Source organism: Pipistrellus kuhlii, unplaced genomic scaffold, assembly GCF_014108245.1.
Source record: "Pipistrellus kuhlii isolate mPipKuh1 unplaced genomic scaffold, mPipKuh1.p scaffold_m20_p_18, whole genome shotgun sequence".
In the NCBI taxonomy this organism is placed as follows: domain Eukaryota; kingdom Metazoa; phylum Chordata; class Mammalia; order Chiroptera; family Vespertilionidae; genus Pipistrellus; species Pipistrellus kuhlii.
This window is the reverse complement of record NW_023425493.1, coordinates 6302048-6321005: the sequence shown is the minus strand read 5'-3', so window position 1 is coordinate 6321005 and position 18958 is coordinate 6302048. Positions and strand designations below refer to the sequence as shown.

The window sequence follows — 18958 nt, the reverse complement described above, 5'->3', positions numbered from 1 at the left end:
CACCAAGTTGAGCTCGAGGCTCCCAATCAGGTGTCTGAGAGAAGCTGAAGTGGCTCAGGCACAGTGAGCTGGAAAGGTTTCTAGGTCACCCTTGGCAACGTGTCTCCCCCAGACCCAGGCACCCAGCACCCCCGCCCCGGCAGGGCCCGCACTTACTGGTGAGGACCTTGAGGGTGAATGGGTTCTTCTGCTGGATGGTGTGCGTGAAGTGGAAGCGGGCGTTGCAGCTGTAGTCCGTCTGCATGTCCTGCACCATCACGTTAGAGAAATACAGGTCCCCGTTATGGCCCTGGGAGACCCGCTTGTCTTGGGTGATGGGCTCCATGGCTATGAGAAAGTAGAGGCGCGGGGAGGTGAGCAGAAATGGTAACAGTAGCAATAATCGTGATGTGTCTGGCCAGTGGGCACCTAAGGAGAGCCCGCCGGGGCCAGGTGCTCCACATTATTCGACCTAACCTCACTCTCAACTCTGAGCCGGGCTCATTCCCATGTCACAGATAAGAAAGCAGACGACGTAACTGTTCTGTGGCATAAGCAGTGAGGGAGAGGAGGACGGAGACTCAGATCTACCTGCCCACCACGTCCATGCTCTATGACCATCCTTTTCTGTCTCCCGTTCATGCCACAAACGATCAGACTGGCCCAGAGGCCAGAGGGAGGGAACATGAACCTTCAGATGCTCCCAAATCAGGAGTCAAATTCACTTGTTTTATTTTTTTATACCCTGTCCCCCCCGCCCCGTCCCCAAGAAAGCAAACAGCACTACCAAATACAGTATAATCGCAAGATGCATACCAATGCACGCCGTCGATTTTAGGACGCTTCTCCGTTTGGGAGATGGGAAAACATGAAAATGTGTGCATTTTAGAATGAATGGTACATAAGAGTGGCAGAGAATGCTGACTACAGCGTCCATGTATTTTTCAAGCTCTGCATCTGATGTAAATGCAAACAGCCAGGCCTCTCAGCTATCTGGGTTGTAAAAGTCTACTTCTAGAGCTGACTACTCATAGCAAACTCCTTCCTATCCCCACGAGTGCTCCCTAAGCCACCATTTCTTAAAGCACCAGGCTAATGATGCTAAAGTCAGCTCTTCAATTATCAAAGGTTTCCTGTAGGCCTACTATGTGCGGGCACTGTGCGAGGCACTGGGGAAAGAGAGATGAGTAAGAAAGCCAAAGAGCCTGCAGTGTGGTAGGAGAGACAGGGGATAAATAACTGCCTGCAATGCAGTGTGGTGAGTGGGCAGTCCGGACAAGCAGGGAATGAGCTGAGAGAAGGAGCAGCCGGTCCATTCTAGGGGCTTGAGCTGTGGCTTGAAGGCCAGGTAACATTTATAAGGCATCAGAGGAAGGAGCTAAGACAGGGACGGTGTGTGTTAAAGCAGAGAGCCCCTGAGAAGAAGAGTGGGGGAGGGGAGGGGTTGAGGGGCTGGAGGAGGGCTGGAGAGACAGAAGGGATCGGATCAGGAGGGAGCTGTGTGCCAGGGAAAGGAGTTCAGACTGTGTCCGAGGTGATGGAGGAGCGATGAAGGGTTTTGAGCCTATGAATGAATGGTTGTCACATGTACGTTTTCAGAAAGACCAGGAAAACCAGGGATGGGCCATTACTGTAATCCAGGTAAACGTGGGTGGGGACATGTCAGTGGGAATTCAAAGAAAAAGAAGGCCATGAGGTCTGCTCAGAGGCTCGAGTGCTGTGAGGCAGAGTGAGAGCTTGACGCAGGGGCGGAGAGAGGAGGCTCTGGCCTGATAGCTCACAGACCAACGCCCAGTCCGTGGCCAGGCAGCCTTCCCCACAATGTGCTCGGTGGCGAGGGAAGAGATGGACAACGATTGGGCACAAAGCCACTCGCCTTCTGCAAAACAACTCACCTGCTGGTTCATTGCCAAGGCGGCCTCTTTGGTAAGAATTCAGGAATGGAGAGCAGGGACGACACGCAGGAAGGCGTTTATTTGTGATATTTGTGAGCAAAAGTAAAAAGAATAAGAAAGAAAATACCCTCGGGTATTTAGACTGACGGATGCATACACAGAGAAGAAGGAATGGAAGGCGAAGGAAGGGGGAGAGAAGGGGAGGGAGGGATGGAAGGAGGGAAAGCAGCTAGGAAGACAGATAGCAGTCCTCTATGCGCCCTCGTAATGCCTCCCCCCACTTTTAGTTCGAAAACAGAAGAAGATACTGAGGTCCAGAGTGATTACATGAGCCTCAGTCCAAAACAGAGCTCGGACAGGCTCTGCATGATGGTGCACTGTCCCCTGCTCCAGAGATCCTACCTCCCATCACCCTCCACCACAGGTTTCCTTCTCGCATGCTCCACTTCTGTCCTAACAGGAAGCGCGAGTCCAGACCAACCAAGAGTTGAAAGAGGCTCGGTACCAACCCACCTTCAACTGGCATATTAAAAAATAGTTTCTGCCCTGGGCCAGTTTGCTCAGTGGTTAGGGTGTTGGACCGAAGGGTCATGGGTTCAATTCCCAGTCAAGAGCATATACCTCAGTTGTAGGCTTGATCCTTGGCCCCAGTCAGGGTGAGACAACCAATCTATGTGTCTCTCTCACATCGATGTTTTTCTCTTTCTCTCCCCCTTCCCTCCCTCCCCTCCTTTCTCTCTCTCTCTCTCTAGAAAAAAACAAAGAGAGAATCAATTGAAAAAAAATACCCGAGGGTATTTTCTTTCTTATTCTTTTTACTTTTGCTCACAAATATTACCGAGTACTTACTGTGTCTGGCCCTGTTATTAGTACTTTGGGTGCATTAACTTACCTATCCTTATAATAATTCTATTAGATAAGTACAGTTATCAGCCCCATTTTCAAGAAAGGAAACCGAGGCCCAGAGATGTTAAGCAACTTGCTCAAGATCACACAGCGAACAGCAGCAGGGCTTAGGAAATGAGCCCCATCAGCCTCTCCACAGAGCCAGTTCTTACCACCTGGCCACCTTACAGCTGCTTCTCACAAGGCAAGCCCCCCCAACTCCATTTAACACGCCCACCCTCCTCCCTAAGATTAAAATGGACATAAAACACCAACCCCCAAGACTTACAGCTGCTCATCCAGAAGATGACTGGGGATGGGAGTCCGGGCGGCGGGTTGCACTGGAGCGTCAACGGGGCGCCTTCCTGAACCACCACGGGGTCCAGATTTTCCTTGGGCCACAGCGGAGACTCTGGGAGGAACACAGAGGAGGGTGAAATGCGGGTGATGCTGGGGCCAGGCAAGGAGGGGGGCTAGGGGCCGGCATGTGAGGAGGGGAAGAGGGAGCAGGAGGACAAGCGAGGCAGGAGAGAGGGCCAGGCTCCTGGTCCAAGCAGGGCAGAGGAGAGAGGAGAGAGGTGAGAGGCCTTTGTCTGAATGGGTGCCTGTCTTCACAGGCTCCTCTCCTTCCCCTCCTGAGCCCAGAGTGGCCGGTGAAATTGTTCAAGATTCTGGTTTTGAAGCTTCCTTTCGAAGGAATCGTTTTGAATTGGGGTGGTGTGCTTGGCTCAGAGGCAGAAAAGCAAGCAGGACCTGCAGGGCCCAAAGCAACAAGCCTGCCCCGTGCCAGGCTGTGTCCGAGTTGTTGTTCCTCACACAAAGGCAGGGGTGGTCCTTCTAGAATGATGGTCCCTGCCCCCACCCCACCCCCAAGATGCCCAAGAGCAGGGCATCTCCACTCTGTCCCTCTCCCCTCCCCCTCGCCCTGCTACTCACTGGACACCTGCAGGCGGATCCTGTTGGACAGGGCTGTGCCGAATTTGTTGCGGGCGAAGCACTGGTACTCGCCCTCGTACTCCTCCGGCCGCCCTCCGCTGCGGAAGTCGATCACCAGGGTCCCGGACCGCCTCCTCATCGACACCCGCGGGTCCTTGGCGACATTGAAGAACCTGCTGTTCCGAGTCCAGTGGAAGCTGCGGACCACGGGGGGATGGGAGTAAGGCGGGAGCCACCAACGGTAGCAGGGTGGGTTCCGGGCTCCAGGCGACAATCTCAGGACCCCAGTCCCTGACTCAGTCACAAAACCTTCATACCAACCTGCCCAGCTGGACGGACACATGGCAGAACCACCTGGGCCTCCTGCATGCAGCGCCTGCCCCTCCCCCGCAGGTGAATCTGGGGAGCAGGTCCCGTACAACACTGACACCTACAGCACTCGCACCGGCCAAGGCTGGGAGTCACGCTTCCACACGGTGCATACCGAGCAGCCCCTGGGGACTGTCTTTGGAGGACTGGGCAGCAATTTTTATTTTTTAAAATCCAGAGTCAGAGCCTCCCCCCCCCCCCCCCCCCAGCCCTTGGGCTTCCCACCCTCCAGCTAGGAATGCAAACCCAAGTCCCCATTCCCCCAGGACACTCCGGGGAGCTGGCCGGCTCCGCCTGTCTCCTCATTTCATAACGGCCTCTAAAGGAAGTGAGGTGGCTGTGTGCTCTGCTCAGAGGGTGGGATGTAAGGCCGAGGCCGCACTTGATGGCCCAGAACGCGTGTCTTAGCTGCCCAGGTTATAACCTTAAAGAAGCAGGAGCAGCCGTGGCCGCTCAGCGTTCTTCGTTGTCCCCACAAAGGAACATGGGGCAGCCCAGACCCCAGAAGCAAGGTCACCCCAACCCTGCCTGACCCGTCGGGGTGAACCCTGCTTCTCCCACCGGGGGCCAGGAGGCTCTGCTCTTCCAGGCCCACGGGCTCATGCGAACTTGGGGGTGGGGGGTGGGGGGGAGGCAAGGCAGGGAAAGTTGCCACCCACCTCCTTTCTCCCCCCACCCCCAACCACACACACGGGGTCCGGTCATGTCTGGGCCTGAATCTGGCATGAGGCTCCTGGAAGCTCCAGCCTGTGGAAGCTGCTTTGTCGCCAGTGCTTGCCATCGATGCTAACGTGCACACACACACACACACACACACACACACACACACACACGGGCAGGGACGAGCTCAGCACTAACTCAGTGAGCTAGGGAGAGGGGCTGCTCTGAGCTGAGCATGGCAGCACAGGCAGTGTTATGCTGGAAGCCAGAAAGTGTATCTGGTCCTGGCACCGGTGTGACCTTAAGCCTCGTAGTTTCTGGTCCCAAGTTTCTTCATCAGCCACATTTCCTAATTTTGCAAACTATACTTTCTGCCTAGTGTGGGCTGAATGGTAAATGCAATTTCTCGGAGGCCAGCTGTCATCAGGCCTGGGGCACGGGGGAGCTGAAATGGCCTCCTGGAGCCCCTTCCCTCGCCCAGCGGGGGTTCTCCCTCGCCCAGCGGGGTTCTCCAGCCGCTGCGCTCACCTGGGGGCTGGGTTCCCCTTGGCCTCGCACTCAATCAGGATGTTATCGCGGGGATCCACGATGTGGTCCTTCACGGACTGCTTGGTGATGGTCGGGGGCTGGGACACTGCAACAGGGCAGAGGGCAGGCAGTCAGTGTTCAGAGAACGGCTGGAAGTGAGAGTGTCGGAAACCACACAGCAAAGCAAGCCAGCAGGGTGGGCAGGGCCCATCCAGAGAGCGCGGGGAAGGGATGCGGGTCGGACACCCATTAAGAGGAATCCTTTTATGACGTCCCCGTATCCCCGTGAGAAACTGAAGGCCAGGCTTCTGTGTGACCCACTCTTCTGTCCAATGCTTAGGACAATGTCAACGTTTGTTGAATGAATATAGGAACAAAAAGCAGCTCGATTTTCAGATCTTAGGGGCTCTGGTGGTTCTGAGCCCTGGAGGGTCAACAGATGGCCGACCTGTGGCGAGGATGGAGCTGAAAGAGGCTTTAGTCCCCAGAAAACTACCCAGGGACTTGTCTGCAGGCCAGACAGCATCTCCTCCCTCCCGGTCCTGAGCTGCCTTCTCCCGGGGCTCCCGTGCCAGCCGCCCGAGGACCGGGAAGCACGGCCCTTCTCACCCGCCTGCCTTTCATAGGCTGGGCCTCCCCCCTTCCCGGGTGGAAAGGGGCCTCATACAGAGCGCTGGCGTCAGGAAGCTGCAGCAGGCAGGGCGGAGAGGCCAAGGATCCCGGTGTGCCCTCACTTGGCCTCCACCTGCCCACCTTTCTGCCATCCTACCCCCAGAGGCACAGGTGCAGAGGGGCGCCCGGGACTTACGCTCGTTCTGAATGCTGGCTGTTAGTCCGGTGGGTTAGCATTGTGAGGGGAGAGAAGAAGACATCAGTTATCACACAAGACCAGTCGCCAGGGGTCTGCAGGGCCCAGCACGCAGGGAGGAGGGAGACGGGAGGATGGGGAGGAGAGGGGGGGAGGGAAGGAGGGCACTGTGCCCGGGTTCTCTCCTGCCAGCTGCAGAGCTCAGTGGAGGAGCCACGCTGGAGTGCGGGCACCAGGCAGTTGCTTCGTGGGGAAGGCGTTGCCTCCCCCGAGACCAAACCACGCAGCGGAGCAGAAAGACCCGCTTCTGACAAATGAAGGTGCCACCAGGTGAGGCCAAATGTTGAAAGTGGCAGCCCTGCTCCAGGGAGGCTGGGCTCTGAAAATGCCACCCGCCACCTCGAGATGCTCCTCAGCCAGCCGTGCCAGGGTCAGGCCACGTGCCAGGGAAGGGGTGGAACCACTGCTACAGGACAGAGCCCCAAGGGCCCAGCGAGGCCCATGGACCCACTCCCCCACTGCCCCTTGCTCTCTCCCACACAAGAAAGCACCTTCTTCCCTCATCGTGTCCTCCTTTGCCGGCCTCTGGACTACTCTGGAGACAGATGAATGGTGAGTGCCCTGCTCCCGGCAGAAGCCCCCTGCCCTATGGAAATCCTGCTTCTGAACCACTGTGGGTGAAGTGAGGCCCAGCACATCCCTCCCTGCTTTTTTTTTTTTTTTTTTTTTTTTTTTTTCCCGTGCCCTCAGCCCCCAGGCGTCAGCCCACTGGCCCAGCCTGGGGGTAGCCATAGTGTCGCCCACAGCCCCGGGGGGCACGGGGAGCAAGGATGATGTCATCACTGGGCACCCTCCCTGCTTTTTACAAAAGAGACAAAAGGGCTGGTGGCCATCCCTGAGATGCCCGTGAAAGACCCACGAAAAGGGTCAGAGTAATTCTTTCAAGTGGCCTGGGTGTGTGTGGCCTGCTCGGGCACAGAAGAAGAATTCCATCTGGCCTCCTGAGTAGGAAATAATAAGAAATGAAACGCCTGGGGGTGAAGGGTAGGGGGGAGCAGAAGTCTTATGGATTGTAAACGTGTGCTCCGCGGAGCTCCCCCTGAGCAGCTTCACCCGCAGGGGGGTTTCTGGAAGGACTGACAGCAGTGGGGCTGGTTTTGGACGGTGTGTCCTCTCACGGGGGTGTGGGAGGTTGGGAGAAGGGGCCACTTTCAGGAGAAGCAGGGCTGACACTTGACCCAGCCCTTTGACCTCAACCCAGGCCCTCTTTATCATCTCAAGAGACAGTTGGTGTCTCCCAGGTCCTCTCTCCCAGCTGAAGGCTCTGGCCTTACCCAGGACGGGGAGCTCACAAAGGCTCTGCTTTGCCCGGGTGGGCTTCCTGCCTCTCTTTTATCAACTCAAATGCTGGTTCAGTGGAGAGATCCCTAGATGTTCTCCAGGGAGTCGAATCCAGGGGAGGGAAGTCCTTTGTCAAGATCCCCCCGGAAGTCTGTTACAGGACAGGGGTGAGAACCAGCCCTTCTGTTGCCTTGGCCTTGGCCTTGGCCTCCGTTCTCCTTGACATTCTGGACAGAGGTAAGTCAGAGGAAGACCTTGAGGGAGAAGAGATGCACGGGGCAGTTAGAGCTGCCGGGATCCGGACACCAGACAGCTCTACTGTGCCCCGGCCCCACACCGAAATCAGGCCAGGGCCTCCTTGAGAAGCCACTTGCCTCAAGAGGTAATGACATCTGCGGCCATACTGTGCCACCAAGGACTTTATTACAGGGACACAACTGACCCGAAAGACAAGCTGCCACAGGGAGAAAACAGTAGGGACCGCCTGCCTAGTCCTGTGCTCCCTCTAATCCCCTCTCCCCCTCTCCCCGTCCCCTGCCGCCACATTCTCCATCCGGTGTCAAACCACCTGCCCTTCTCTCCTACAGAACTTGTCGGATGACGAATGCAGAGTGGAGAATACATTTGTTCTTTTGGCTCCCAAGATGGAGGAAAATCTTCCAAGTGAATCTGCAGGAGGTGAGGCAGATGCGGCCCAGAATTCATGCACCCCTTTTCTTCCCCTGACTCTGATCTGTGACCTCTGGGCTTATCCCTCGGAGGATGGAGTGAGTGTGAATGAATGTGAATGTGAGTGTTGAGCCCTCCTGCAACACCGTTTGGGATGATGGTGAGGAGTACCCCACCACTGCCCTCCTCTGTGGGTTCCTGGCAGAAAAACGCTGAGTCCCCTGATGTGGGAGGGAGACAGGGAAGCTGCCAGCAGATTCACTTTTTGGCAAGCCCTCTTTGGCTGTGAGGTGACTCTTTGCTTTCTTCAAAGGTCATACTGTCCTTGAGGTTGGGCAGGGGAGGGAGTGCATGTGACTCCGCTGGCAGAGTGGTGGTGACTGGAGGCCAGGCACTTCAATGAGGGGCTGGGTCGCAGCCCAGGGCATTGTTCCTGGAAGCCTGCTGCACCCAACTCCCCGGAGCAGAAGCAGAAGCAATGCCCTATCCTCCTGCACAGAAAATGCCCCCGAAGGGGCAAGGGCGCAGAAGGGCACACCCGGTGGGGCAGCCTCTGGCCTGAGCCCCCTTACTCCCCCTACCCCCAACTCACAGGGAAGGTGAAGTGCCTATTCTTAGGCTGTCCCCATGTCCTGGCAAGCCACAACATGGATGGGCCTGGAGGGCATTATGCTAAGTGAAAGAAGCCAGACAGAGAAAGACACATCCTGTGAGTTCTCACTTACATGTGGAATCTAAAAAAGTCAAACTCAAGGAACGGGATAGAATGGTGGCTGCCAACGTCTAGGGGGAGAGTGATATTGGTCAGAAGGTACACACTTCCAGCTTTAAGACAGATAAATTCTAGGAATCTAATTTACAGCATAGCAACTCTAATGAACAATATAGGTAGGCATACCTTGGAGGGGGTTCCTTTCAGACCACCACGACAAAGCCAATATTGCAATAAAGTGAATCACAGGGAGTTTTTTATTTCCTAGTGCATATAAAAAATGATTACACTATTCTAGAGTCTAAGTGTATAATAGCATTATGTCTAAAAACAATGTACTTAGCTTAATTAAAAAAGAATGTGTTGCTGAAAAAATGCAAACCATCACCGGAGCCTTAAGGGTCTTCTTGCCTTGACATTGATGGCTGATCAAAGTGGTGTTTGCTGTAGGTTGGGCGACTGTGGGAATTGCTTAAAATAAGATGACAATAAAGTCTGTCGGATAGATGGATTCTTCTTTTCACTAACAATTTCTCGTAGCATGCGATGCTGTTTGATAGCATTTTATGCACAGAACTGCTTTCAAAACTGGAGTTAGTCCTCTCAAACCTTGCTTCTGCTTTAGCAGCAAGTTTATGTGACATTCTAAATCCTTTGTTGTCATTTCAACAATCTTCTTAGCATCTTCACCAAGAATAGATTCTATCTCAGAAAAATCCCTCTCCTTACTCATCCATGAGAAGCAATTCCTCATCCTTTAGAGTTTGATGATGAGATTGCAGTAACTCAGTCACACTTTCAGGTTTCACTTCTAATTCTACTTATTTGTTGTTTCCAACCCATCCACAGTTAAATCCTCTACTGAAGCCTTGAACCCCTCAAAGTCATCCAGGAGGGGTGGAATCAACTTCTTTCAAACACCTGGTCATGTTGATATTCTGACCTCTTCCCACGACTCATGAATGTCCTTAATAACTTCTAGAATGTTGAATCCATTTACTTTGCCCAGATCCGCCAGAGAATCACTATCTATGGAATCTATAGCCTTACAAAATGTATTCCTTAAATAGTAAGAGTTGAAAGTGAAAAGTATTCCTTAATCCATGGGATGCAGAAAAGATGATGTATTAGCAGTCATGAAAATAACATTAATCTCCTTGTACATCTCTAGCAGGGCTCTTGGGTTCATTGTCAATGAGCAGTAATATTTTGAAAGGAATATTGTTTTTCTGAGCAGTAGGGTGCAAAAGTGGGCTTAAAATATTTTATATACCATGCTATTAAGAGATGTGCTGTCACCAAGTTTTTGTTGCTCCATTTATGGAGCACAGGCAGGGTAGATTTGGTGTGATTCTTAATGGCCCTAGGAGTTTTGGAATAGCAAATGAGCATCTTAGAGTGCTCATCTTAGAGTCACCAGCTGCATTAGCCCCTAACAAGAGAGCCAGCTTGTCCTTGGAAGCTTTTAAGCCAGGCATTGACTTCTCCCATCTAGTTATAAAAGTCCTGGTAACAACGTCTTCCAATAGCAAGCTGTTTAACCTACACGGAAGATCTGTTGTTTAGTGCAATTATCTTTGTTTGTTATCTTGACTAGGTCTCCTGGATAACTGGCTGTGGCTTCTACATCTGCACCTGCCGCTTCACCTTGCACTTCTATGTTTTGAAGACAGCCTTTCCTTAAAACATATGAACCTAACTGTGCTAGCTTCAAATGTTTTGTCTGCAGCTTCCTCACCTCTCACAGCCTTCATACAATTAGACAGAGTCAAAGCCTTGCTCTGGATTAGGCTTTGACTTAAGGCAATGATCGGCAAACTGCGGCTCACGAGCCATATGCGGCTCTTTGGCCTCTTGAGTGTGGCTCTTCCACAAAATACCATGGCCTGGGCGGGTCTATTTTGAAGAAGTGATATTAGAAGAAGTTTAAGTTTTTAAAATTTGGCTCTCAAAAGAAATTTCAATCGTTGTACTGTTGATATTTGGCTCTGTGGACTAATGAGTTTGCCAACCACTGACTTAAGGACATGTGGCTGGTTTGATCTTCCAGCCAGGCCACCACAACATGCTCCACATCAGTGATGGGCTGGTTTTGAGTTCTTATCCTTTGTCTTTTCCCTGGATAAGAATGTTTCATTTCCTTCAAGAATCTTTCCTTTGCATCCACAACTTGGCTCTACAGCATAAGAGGCCCCGCTTTCGGCCTGTCTTGACTTTGGATGTGCCTTCCTCACTGAGCCTAATCACTTCTAGATTTTGGTTTGAAGTGAGAGACATGCGACTCTTCCTTTCAGTTGAATACATTGAGGCCATAGTAAGGTTACTGATTGGCCTAATTGAAACATGTTGTTTCTCAGGGAAGCAGTGGAGCAGTCAGAACACATGCAACATTTATCAATTAAGTTTGCCATTGTATATGGGCATGATTGGTGGTGCCCCAAGATAGCTTCAATAGTAACACTAAAGGTCACTAATCACAGATCACTATAACAAATTTACACTAATAAAAGAGAAAGATGCAAATTGACTGCACCTTCAGGACACCCACCAGCAAATCAGGAGTATACAAATTAACCCAACAAAGTGGTGGGTTAATTTGCATAAGCAGGTACCGAGCAGCCTGGGGCAGGGTGGTGATGACGCAGGCATTCCATACTGCCCAGCAGCTCCAGGACTCTGGGCAGTGTGGGAAGGTGGAAAGGGCCAGAGCAAAGGCAGAAAGGTGGCTCTGGGCAGGAGGGAAGGTGGTGCTGCAGCCAGGGAAAGGAAGGCCCTTCCTTGCATGAATCTTTGTGCATCAGGCCTCTAGTATAACAATAATGGAAGAGTTTGAAATATTGCAAGAATGACCACAATGGAACTCAGAGGCCCAAAGTGAATAAATGCTGTTGAAAGAATGGTGCCAGTAGACTTGTTCAATGGGGGGTTGCCACACACCTTCGATCTGTAAGGAAGGCAGCATCTGTAAAGCACAATAATGAGGTTGCCTGTACTATGTTATACTTGAAAGTTGTTAAGAGAGTAGACCTTATAAGACATTGCCACACACACACAATGGTAATCACATGAGGAGATGGATGTGTTAACTAACCCTACTGTGGCCATCATTTAGTCATTTACACATGTAGCAAATCATCAAGTTGTACTTCTGAAACTTACAGATGTTATATATCAACTAGAGGCCCGGTGCACAAAAATTCGTGCACTGGTGGTGGGGGGGTTCCCTCAGCCTGGCCTGCCCCCTCTCACAGTCTGGGAGCCCTCAAGGAATGTCCTACTGACAGCTTAGCCACAGTCTGGCCTCCCTCTATGAGAGGTGAGTGGCTGATCAGGGGAAGGCACCACCCTTATCACCCCCTCACTGCTGCTACCTCTGGCCTCCCTCTGAGGGAGGCGACCAGGTGGATCAGGGGAAGGTGACACCCCTATCACGCTGCTGCTGCTGCCACTGCTGGCCGCTGTGGCTGCCTGAGCCTCGGCCTGGCCTGGCAGCAGCAGCCGCCATCCGCAGCTGCTGCTTTGTCCAGTTTAATTAGCATATTACCCTTTTATTAGTATAGATAATACCTCAATAAAACTGGGTGGGAAAAGGAATAACTGATCTTTCCCCAGCCTCTTCCACTGGGCGAGAAGGAAGGATGAATCCAAATCATCTGGGAAGCAGGAGGGGTGAAAAGCTCTCCCCAGGGCAACTGAAGGGCTTGCCTTTCTCTTGTCCTGTGTTCAGCTTTTGTAGACTCTTTCTGGAGAATTCACTATGGCAACTGTGCCCACAGTCACCAGGGAGGTGCGTGAGGCAGCGAGTTTCCTGAGACAGCCTGGTGTGCTGGAATGTGTCGCGATGGACTCATCTGGTTCAGAAGGGCGCTGTAACTACATGCTGGCCCTGCCACTAATGAGCTGGAGAAACAGCTCTATTTCTCCCTATCTCAGATTTCTCACCTGTCAACTAAGGACAACACATACTTCATGGATTAGCTGTGAGAATCATAGGACCCGATGCCGGAAGGTACTCAGCTCTCTGCTGGGCACTGCTACTCTGGAAAGTTCTAAGAACTGAAAGGAGGCAGGTTTGCTAGAGGTCAGTGTGGGGCATGTGCAGTGCCAAATCGGGGGTTGTTAAGAGATCTGAACTCTTCTCCATTACCCATCTGCTGTGTGACCCTGACCACGCGAGGGCCCGAGTTTCCATGAACAGAACGCAGAGAGGATGTACCCTCCAGGCTGGGGACGGCAGGGCACTCCAGCTCTGGGCTCCGTCGGTGATACTGGAAGAGACTGACAGCTCGGTCACCTGCCTGTGGCTTGGCAGAGCTCCAGAAAACCAGAGTCTAGCCCAGATGTCAAGGCCATCTATTTATGGGTTCACCTTGCAGGAACTGCTCACCTACCAGCCCCGGGGATCAAAGTGGCAGGTGAGGGAGGGAGGAGAAGCGGTGGAAGAGAAATGAGCCTTCACCACTTCCTTGATAACCAATTTCCTCAGCAGCCCCTCATCACCAGGGGGAGGGAGGGCCTAGCGTGCTCCTTATTAGATTGTCTGCCGGGCCTGTTAATGAGAATCTCCTTGAGCCAGCTGTACAGATGGTCTCCATGGAATAGTTCCTCTCACAACTCCCCTGTCCCCATCCCTGAGTGTGTGTGTGTGTGTGTGTGTGTGTATGTGTATATTGCCTACCCCTTACCCCTAATCACACACACATACGTTGGGCTACCGGGAGGACAGCAGGGGCCTTGTCCATCTTACTTCCGGGCCTACCCTATAGTTTCTCTGGCCTTCTCTCATCCCAAGTGCCCACTCCTCGAGGGCAGCTCCTGTTGGTGAACTGGGTGGGAGGGGCTGAGACACCTGCAACTTTTCTCGAAGCTCTGCTACCTCCAGGCCCCAGGGCCTGGCTGCGGAGAGCTCCGTGGAGATTTCTTGGAGAAGTGTAACTCTCCCACCCCTCCCCAGACATCTGTCACCTGGAGAGAGCCCAAGTCAACTCTGGCATCAAGTGGGCTCCATTCGTTCCTAGAATCAGGGGACGGGGCACAGAGGTGGTGTGCCCATGTCTCAGCATGGGATGCAAGACATCCTGATAGGAGTGTCAGGGCTGTGGCAAAGGCGGTGGGTGCACCTCAAAATGCAGGGCCGAGGAGCATGGCTGCCTGTCAGTTGGTCATCAAGAACGCACCGCAGATTCGGCTGGTGGCGACACGGTGTGTTCGGCAGGCCATGCCCCTGACCTTGTGATTTTGAGGGCCACGTGATGCCCCGCCCATAGGAAACAGAACGGCATGGATTTTACTTTTCAGCTCTGGAACCAGTGCCTGGTTCTCCCACAGGGGCATTCTAATGGGCTCTATTTCAGTGTCTCATGCAGCCACAGCTGTCTGCAAAATAATCCCTTCCCAACCCGCTCCCAGCCACCCGACCTCCTGGGCAGTGCAGCTAAGAGGGCCCGGAGGATCCAGCTCAGGAAAGAGGCAAAGAATCACCCACTCACTTGGTCCCTTTGATGGGCAAGTGAAGACCACAGAGGACACTCAGATGTCCAAACTCTGCCACTTCTAGTCCTGCTCAGCAGGTCCCAGGCAGTGGAGGCAGGGGAGACCCCTGCAGACTGACAGTCTCACTCTCCAAAGCACCAGCCGCCTGCTTCCATTTTTGGGAAACCCAGCTCTGCATCTGGAATCCAATTCCCCCTAACCCCTCAACCTTCTTCAGAAGTGTGTCTTAACTTCCCTCTACCCCAAGTCGGAAGATTAAATGAGGAAGGAGAACTCACGATCCATAGGAATCTCGATGGCCCCGCCAAGGCCGAGGAGGCAGAGGAGGACAGCAGCGTGGACCCAGGGTGGTGGCTGCGGCCCGGCCATCCTCAGCGCTGAGCCCCGCTCCCCGTTCCCCGGCCGGCTGGCGGGGTCTTGCTGCTTCCAGCTGCTCTGACTCAGCCTCCCAGACAGAGCTCAGCTGTGGAAAGAAATTCAACGAGTGAGTTATTTCTTAAACTCATGGTTTGTTCTAGCAATCCTACAGGGCCAGAAGGACGCAAAGGTCCCCTTGGTCACAGACCACTGTTCTAAAATAGGGCTTCTTGCCCTAACCGGTTTGGCTCAGTGGATGGAGGGTCGGCCTGTGGACTGAAGGGTCCCAGGTTCGATTCAGGTCAAGGGCATGTACCTTGGGTGCAGGCACATCCCCAGTAGAGAGTGTTCAGGAGGCAGCTGATCGATGTTTCTCTCTCATCAATGTTTCTCACTCTCTACTTCTTTCCCTGTCCCTCATCCTCTCCCTCTCCCTTCCTCTCTGTAAGAAAATCAATAAAATATATTAAAAATAAATAAATAAATAAAATAGGGCTTCTTAACCTTGCACTATTGACATTTGGGACCCAATAATTCTCTGTGTGGGAACAGTCTTAGGTACTGTACAATGTATAGCAGCATCCTGGTCTCTACCCAAGAGATGCCAGCAGAGCCCACTTCTGCCACCAATCAAAAATGTCTCTAGACAGTGTCAAGTGTCTCCTGGGGGACAAAACCACCTGGAGTTGAGAACCACTGTTCTAGAAGGCAGGGCAACTCTGGATGAAACGGTCCTGAAAACAAGGACCCAGCGTCCTCGCACAGATGTCAAGGTCCTCTATTTCCTAGCATGGGTTCACCTTGCAAGAACTCCTCAGCTCCAGTACCACCGGTGGAACCCAGAGCCGGAGTGCCCTGCCCTCCCCAGCCTGGAGGGTCCACCCTCTCTGTGTTCTGTACACGGAAACTCGGGCCCTCGCGTGGTCAGGGTCACATAGCTGGTGGGTAAAGGAGTTGCAAGAAAAACCCAGGCCTCCTGGATGACCCCCAGTTTGGTGCTGCACAAGCCCCACCCTAGCAAACCTGCCTCACTCAACAGACCTGGCAGCAGAATTCCATGGGCCCAGTACCTAGAAGATGCCATAAACCTGTCAAGCAATAAACGCACCAATCTCACAGCTCCTTGGAACCACCCAGGCTGAGTGGGTCTGTGTTTGAGTGTTTGGGGTAGGGGCTGATGTCCTGTGATCCAGGGAGGGGGACAAGGTGAAGGTGACAGCCCTGGGGGTCAGGAGTTAAATAGCGAAACTTGGTTGCTTAAAGGATTTTTTTTATTGTTCATTTTCACCCAAGGACATTTTTTCTCTCATTGATTTTTCAGAGAGAGTGGCAAGAAGGGAAGGATGGGGGAAGAGAGAGAAATATCAATGTGAGAGAGACACATCGGTTGGTTGTCTCCTGCACATGCCCTGACCAAGGCTGGCGATGGAACCTGCAAGCCGGGTATGTGCCCTTGACCAAGAATCAAACCTGAGACCCTTCAGTGCATGATCTGACACCCTAACCACTGAGTCACACTGGCCAGGGTGCCCAAAGGACTTTTTAAAAAGTGCATGCTTTCTGCAGATATTGTGGGCGGCTGAGGGGTGGCAGCCCCTGACGTGTCCCTTAAGAGGTACTGGCAGTGCTGAGATGATGGCCCAGGAAAAGAGGGTCCCAGGGGGCTGGTAAAGGAGCAACTTTACACTAGCCCAAGGTTAATATCCTCAAACAAGACATCATTTCAGAGTCGGAGGCGCAGGGGGTGAACGTGGCAGCCCGAAAAGCCTGGAGTGGGTCCTTAAGAGACAAACCTTCTCCTTCCTCCTGAGGGACAAGATCAAGAGTGGCCTACAGCGGACCCTCAGATGCAGAGCTTTAAGATTACCGAGGTTTTGGAACAGGAGTCTTAAAAAATGGGTCCAGTTTGCTATTCCACCATGAGGTTGGGCCAAACCGGATGGGAGCAGGTTCCGCAGAATGCTTCCGGCTTTCGTGGACCAATAGCCACCTCTCAACATGGACACACATCTGTCTTCCTAGGGGGCAGCAACTTGAAGCCTGCTCTGTGTGCCCACCATCTCCCACCTACCCCCTCTGAGAGTGCAGGGCTCCAGGGCTTCTCCCGGAGACAAGGTCACATTTCTGAAGACCCGGAGGCTGAGGTGCCCCGCTGTGCCAGAACGGGGGTGGGGATGGCGGTGGAGGTGGGGTGGGGAGCTAAAGGATTCTGACTTGGGTTTCAGCAGTTTCTCTCCTGGAAGCTGGGCCAGCACCAGCCCCAACCTCAGGTATATTTCCGGGCTCCCTCCCTCTCCCCCCTTCCCATTGCTTCCCCCTCAGTGCTGGTCACCATCGTTTCATGCCAGTCACTGTAGAAAGACGTCAGTGGTCTCCCCGCTTCTACTCTTGCCCCTCTGACTCATTCTCCACCCATGCCCAGAGTGGGCATCACTCAAGGGCAAATATAAACCCTACGCCACTCCCCTAGTCACACTCACCGGCTCACGGCTGCCTGAAAGTGAGAGCCGGAGTCCCTGGTGTGGCTCAGAGGCCCCGAATGGCAGCCCCCATGGCACTCTCCTCTCTCACCTCCTCCCCTGCGTCTACGGGCCTTCTACCAGGTCTCGGCAGGGCTGTATTGCTGGCTGACGGCTGCACAGGTTAACGTCTGTCTAGACTGCTCTTCGAACCCACCCTCTCTCAATAGGATGTGCCAGGTATGACTTATGTGCCCCTTGTCTGCACCCCTGAACACCACTGACGCCCCCACACCCCATCAAAGCATTTGTCACTTAGAATTCTTTCTAGAAGCCACTCTGTATCCCCCATAAAAAGGCTCTATAAGGGAGGTGCCTGGTCTTGGTTATTCCTAGATGCTCACATCGTGTTGTGCCTAAACAAGTGGTCAGCAAACTCATTAGTCACCAGAGGCAAACATCAACAGGACAACGATTGACATTTCTTTTGAGAGCCGAAAACCGACTTCTGCGCATGGGCCACGGAGTTTCAGTCTCACTGTACGTGCGCCTGCATGTGGTATTTTGTGGAAGAGTCACACTCAAGGGGCTAAAGAGCTGCATGTGACTCGTGAGCCACAGTTTGCCGACCACTGGCCTAAACCATAGCGGGCACTCAAAAAAAATATGTGGTGGATGGATGAAGGAAAAATGGACACATGACTGACAAATGAAATAAACCACTCGTACATGCGTGTTTTATAAACCTCATATTCCCCCAGAAAACCACCAGGTGGTACAGGAGAGCACAAACTGTGGGCCCTTGCAGCATCCAGTGGAGGAAAACCCTCCCTACCCAGGCATGCGCTCTGGCTGGGGAGCCACTCAGCTGGAGAAGAACAAGGAAAGTAGAAGGTATCCAGGGTGGGACCCTCTGGCTAAGAGCATCACAGCAGGTCTCCCATTCTTCCTCCGGACTCTCTCAGATCTGTGCCTCCTCTTTGCCTCCCACCTCTCCGAAGACCAGGCCCAGGTTACCCAGCTGAAGCCTCAGAGCTGGAGAAGCAGCCCGGACAGGCACAGCCAGCCTTCAGGGAGGACAGTGGGACGGCTCCAGTCTCAGCTTCATGACGGCCAGGGAGCTGCCTTATTCCCCATGGAAAGAGGAAGCCAGAAGCTATTCATTAACCAGAAATACTGGCTGGGGAGTGGGTGGGGAGCCCAATTATGTATGGTGCTTTTAACTCACAATTTAAAACCACAGCAGAAAAAGAACACAGAGTCAATCACCGATAGCTGTTTGACAATTCTCCCTGGGACCCATCTTCTCCCAGTAAATTCTTAAAAGTGGAGGGAGTTTAAGAATTATTTAGCTTTACGCTTTTCAGATGAGGAAACGGGAGTCCGGAAAGGGACAGGGTTTGCTCGAGGTTACACAGCTGGTTAATGGAAAAGCGAGGAAAAGAACCCAAGTTTCCTGACTTCTATCCAGGGTTTTCCCACCTAATTTCCCTAGTAAAGTTACTATTTAAAAAGGAAATATATATTTTGGCAGTTCCTCAAAGTATTAATTACCATATGAGCCTGTATTTCTACTCCTAAGAATTAAAAACAGGTTCTCAAACAAGTTCGAGTGCACACACCAGCATCATTCACAATAGCCAAAGGGTGAAAACAGCCCAGAGATCCATCAAGGGAAGAATGAATCAACACAATGCATTATATATGTAGCGTGACATATCACTCAGACAGAAAAAAAAAACCGTTCTGATACATGCTACCATGTGGATGAACCCCGAGGGCATGATGCTCTCTGAGAGAATGATTTCATTTATATGAAATATCCAAAACAAGTAAATCCATAGAGACGGGACACAGGGTGGCGGTT

General features: G+C 52.6%; 1 protein-coding gene and 1 non-coding gene across 20 annotated transcripts in view; both read right to left on the bottom strand.

The window, feature by feature from the left end:
- NFASC (neurofascin) overlaps positions 1–18958 on the bottom strand; it is a 141810-nt gene that overhangs the window by 61448 nt on the left and 61404 nt on the right. For 11 of the 19 annotated variants that reach the window (XM_045583028.1, XM_045583031.1, XM_045583030.1 and 8 more), the window contains exons 3-8: positions 14554–14738; positions 6061–6078; positions 5253–5358; positions 3696–3892; positions 3049–3171; positions 157–327 (exon numbers count right to left, since the gene is read on the bottom strand). In XM_045583028.1, coding sequence (XP_045438984.1) covers positions 157–327; positions 3049–3171; positions 3696–3892; positions 5253–5358; positions 6061–6078; positions 14554–14644 — 706 coding nt within the window. In that variant the 5' untranslated portion in view covers positions 14645–14738. The remainder of the gene's footprint in view (positions 1–156; positions 328–3048; positions 3172–3695; positions 3893–5252; positions 5359–6060; positions 6079–14553; positions 14739–18958) is intronic. The other 8 variants (XM_045583029.1, XM_045583033.1, XM_045583037.1 and 5 more) reach the window with 1 other exon arrangement.
- Positions 6802–6909, bottom strand: LOC118721806. The gene has a single exon (XR_004988829.1). It is a non-coding gene; the product is annotated as a small nucleolar RNA SNORD23 (small nucleolar RNA).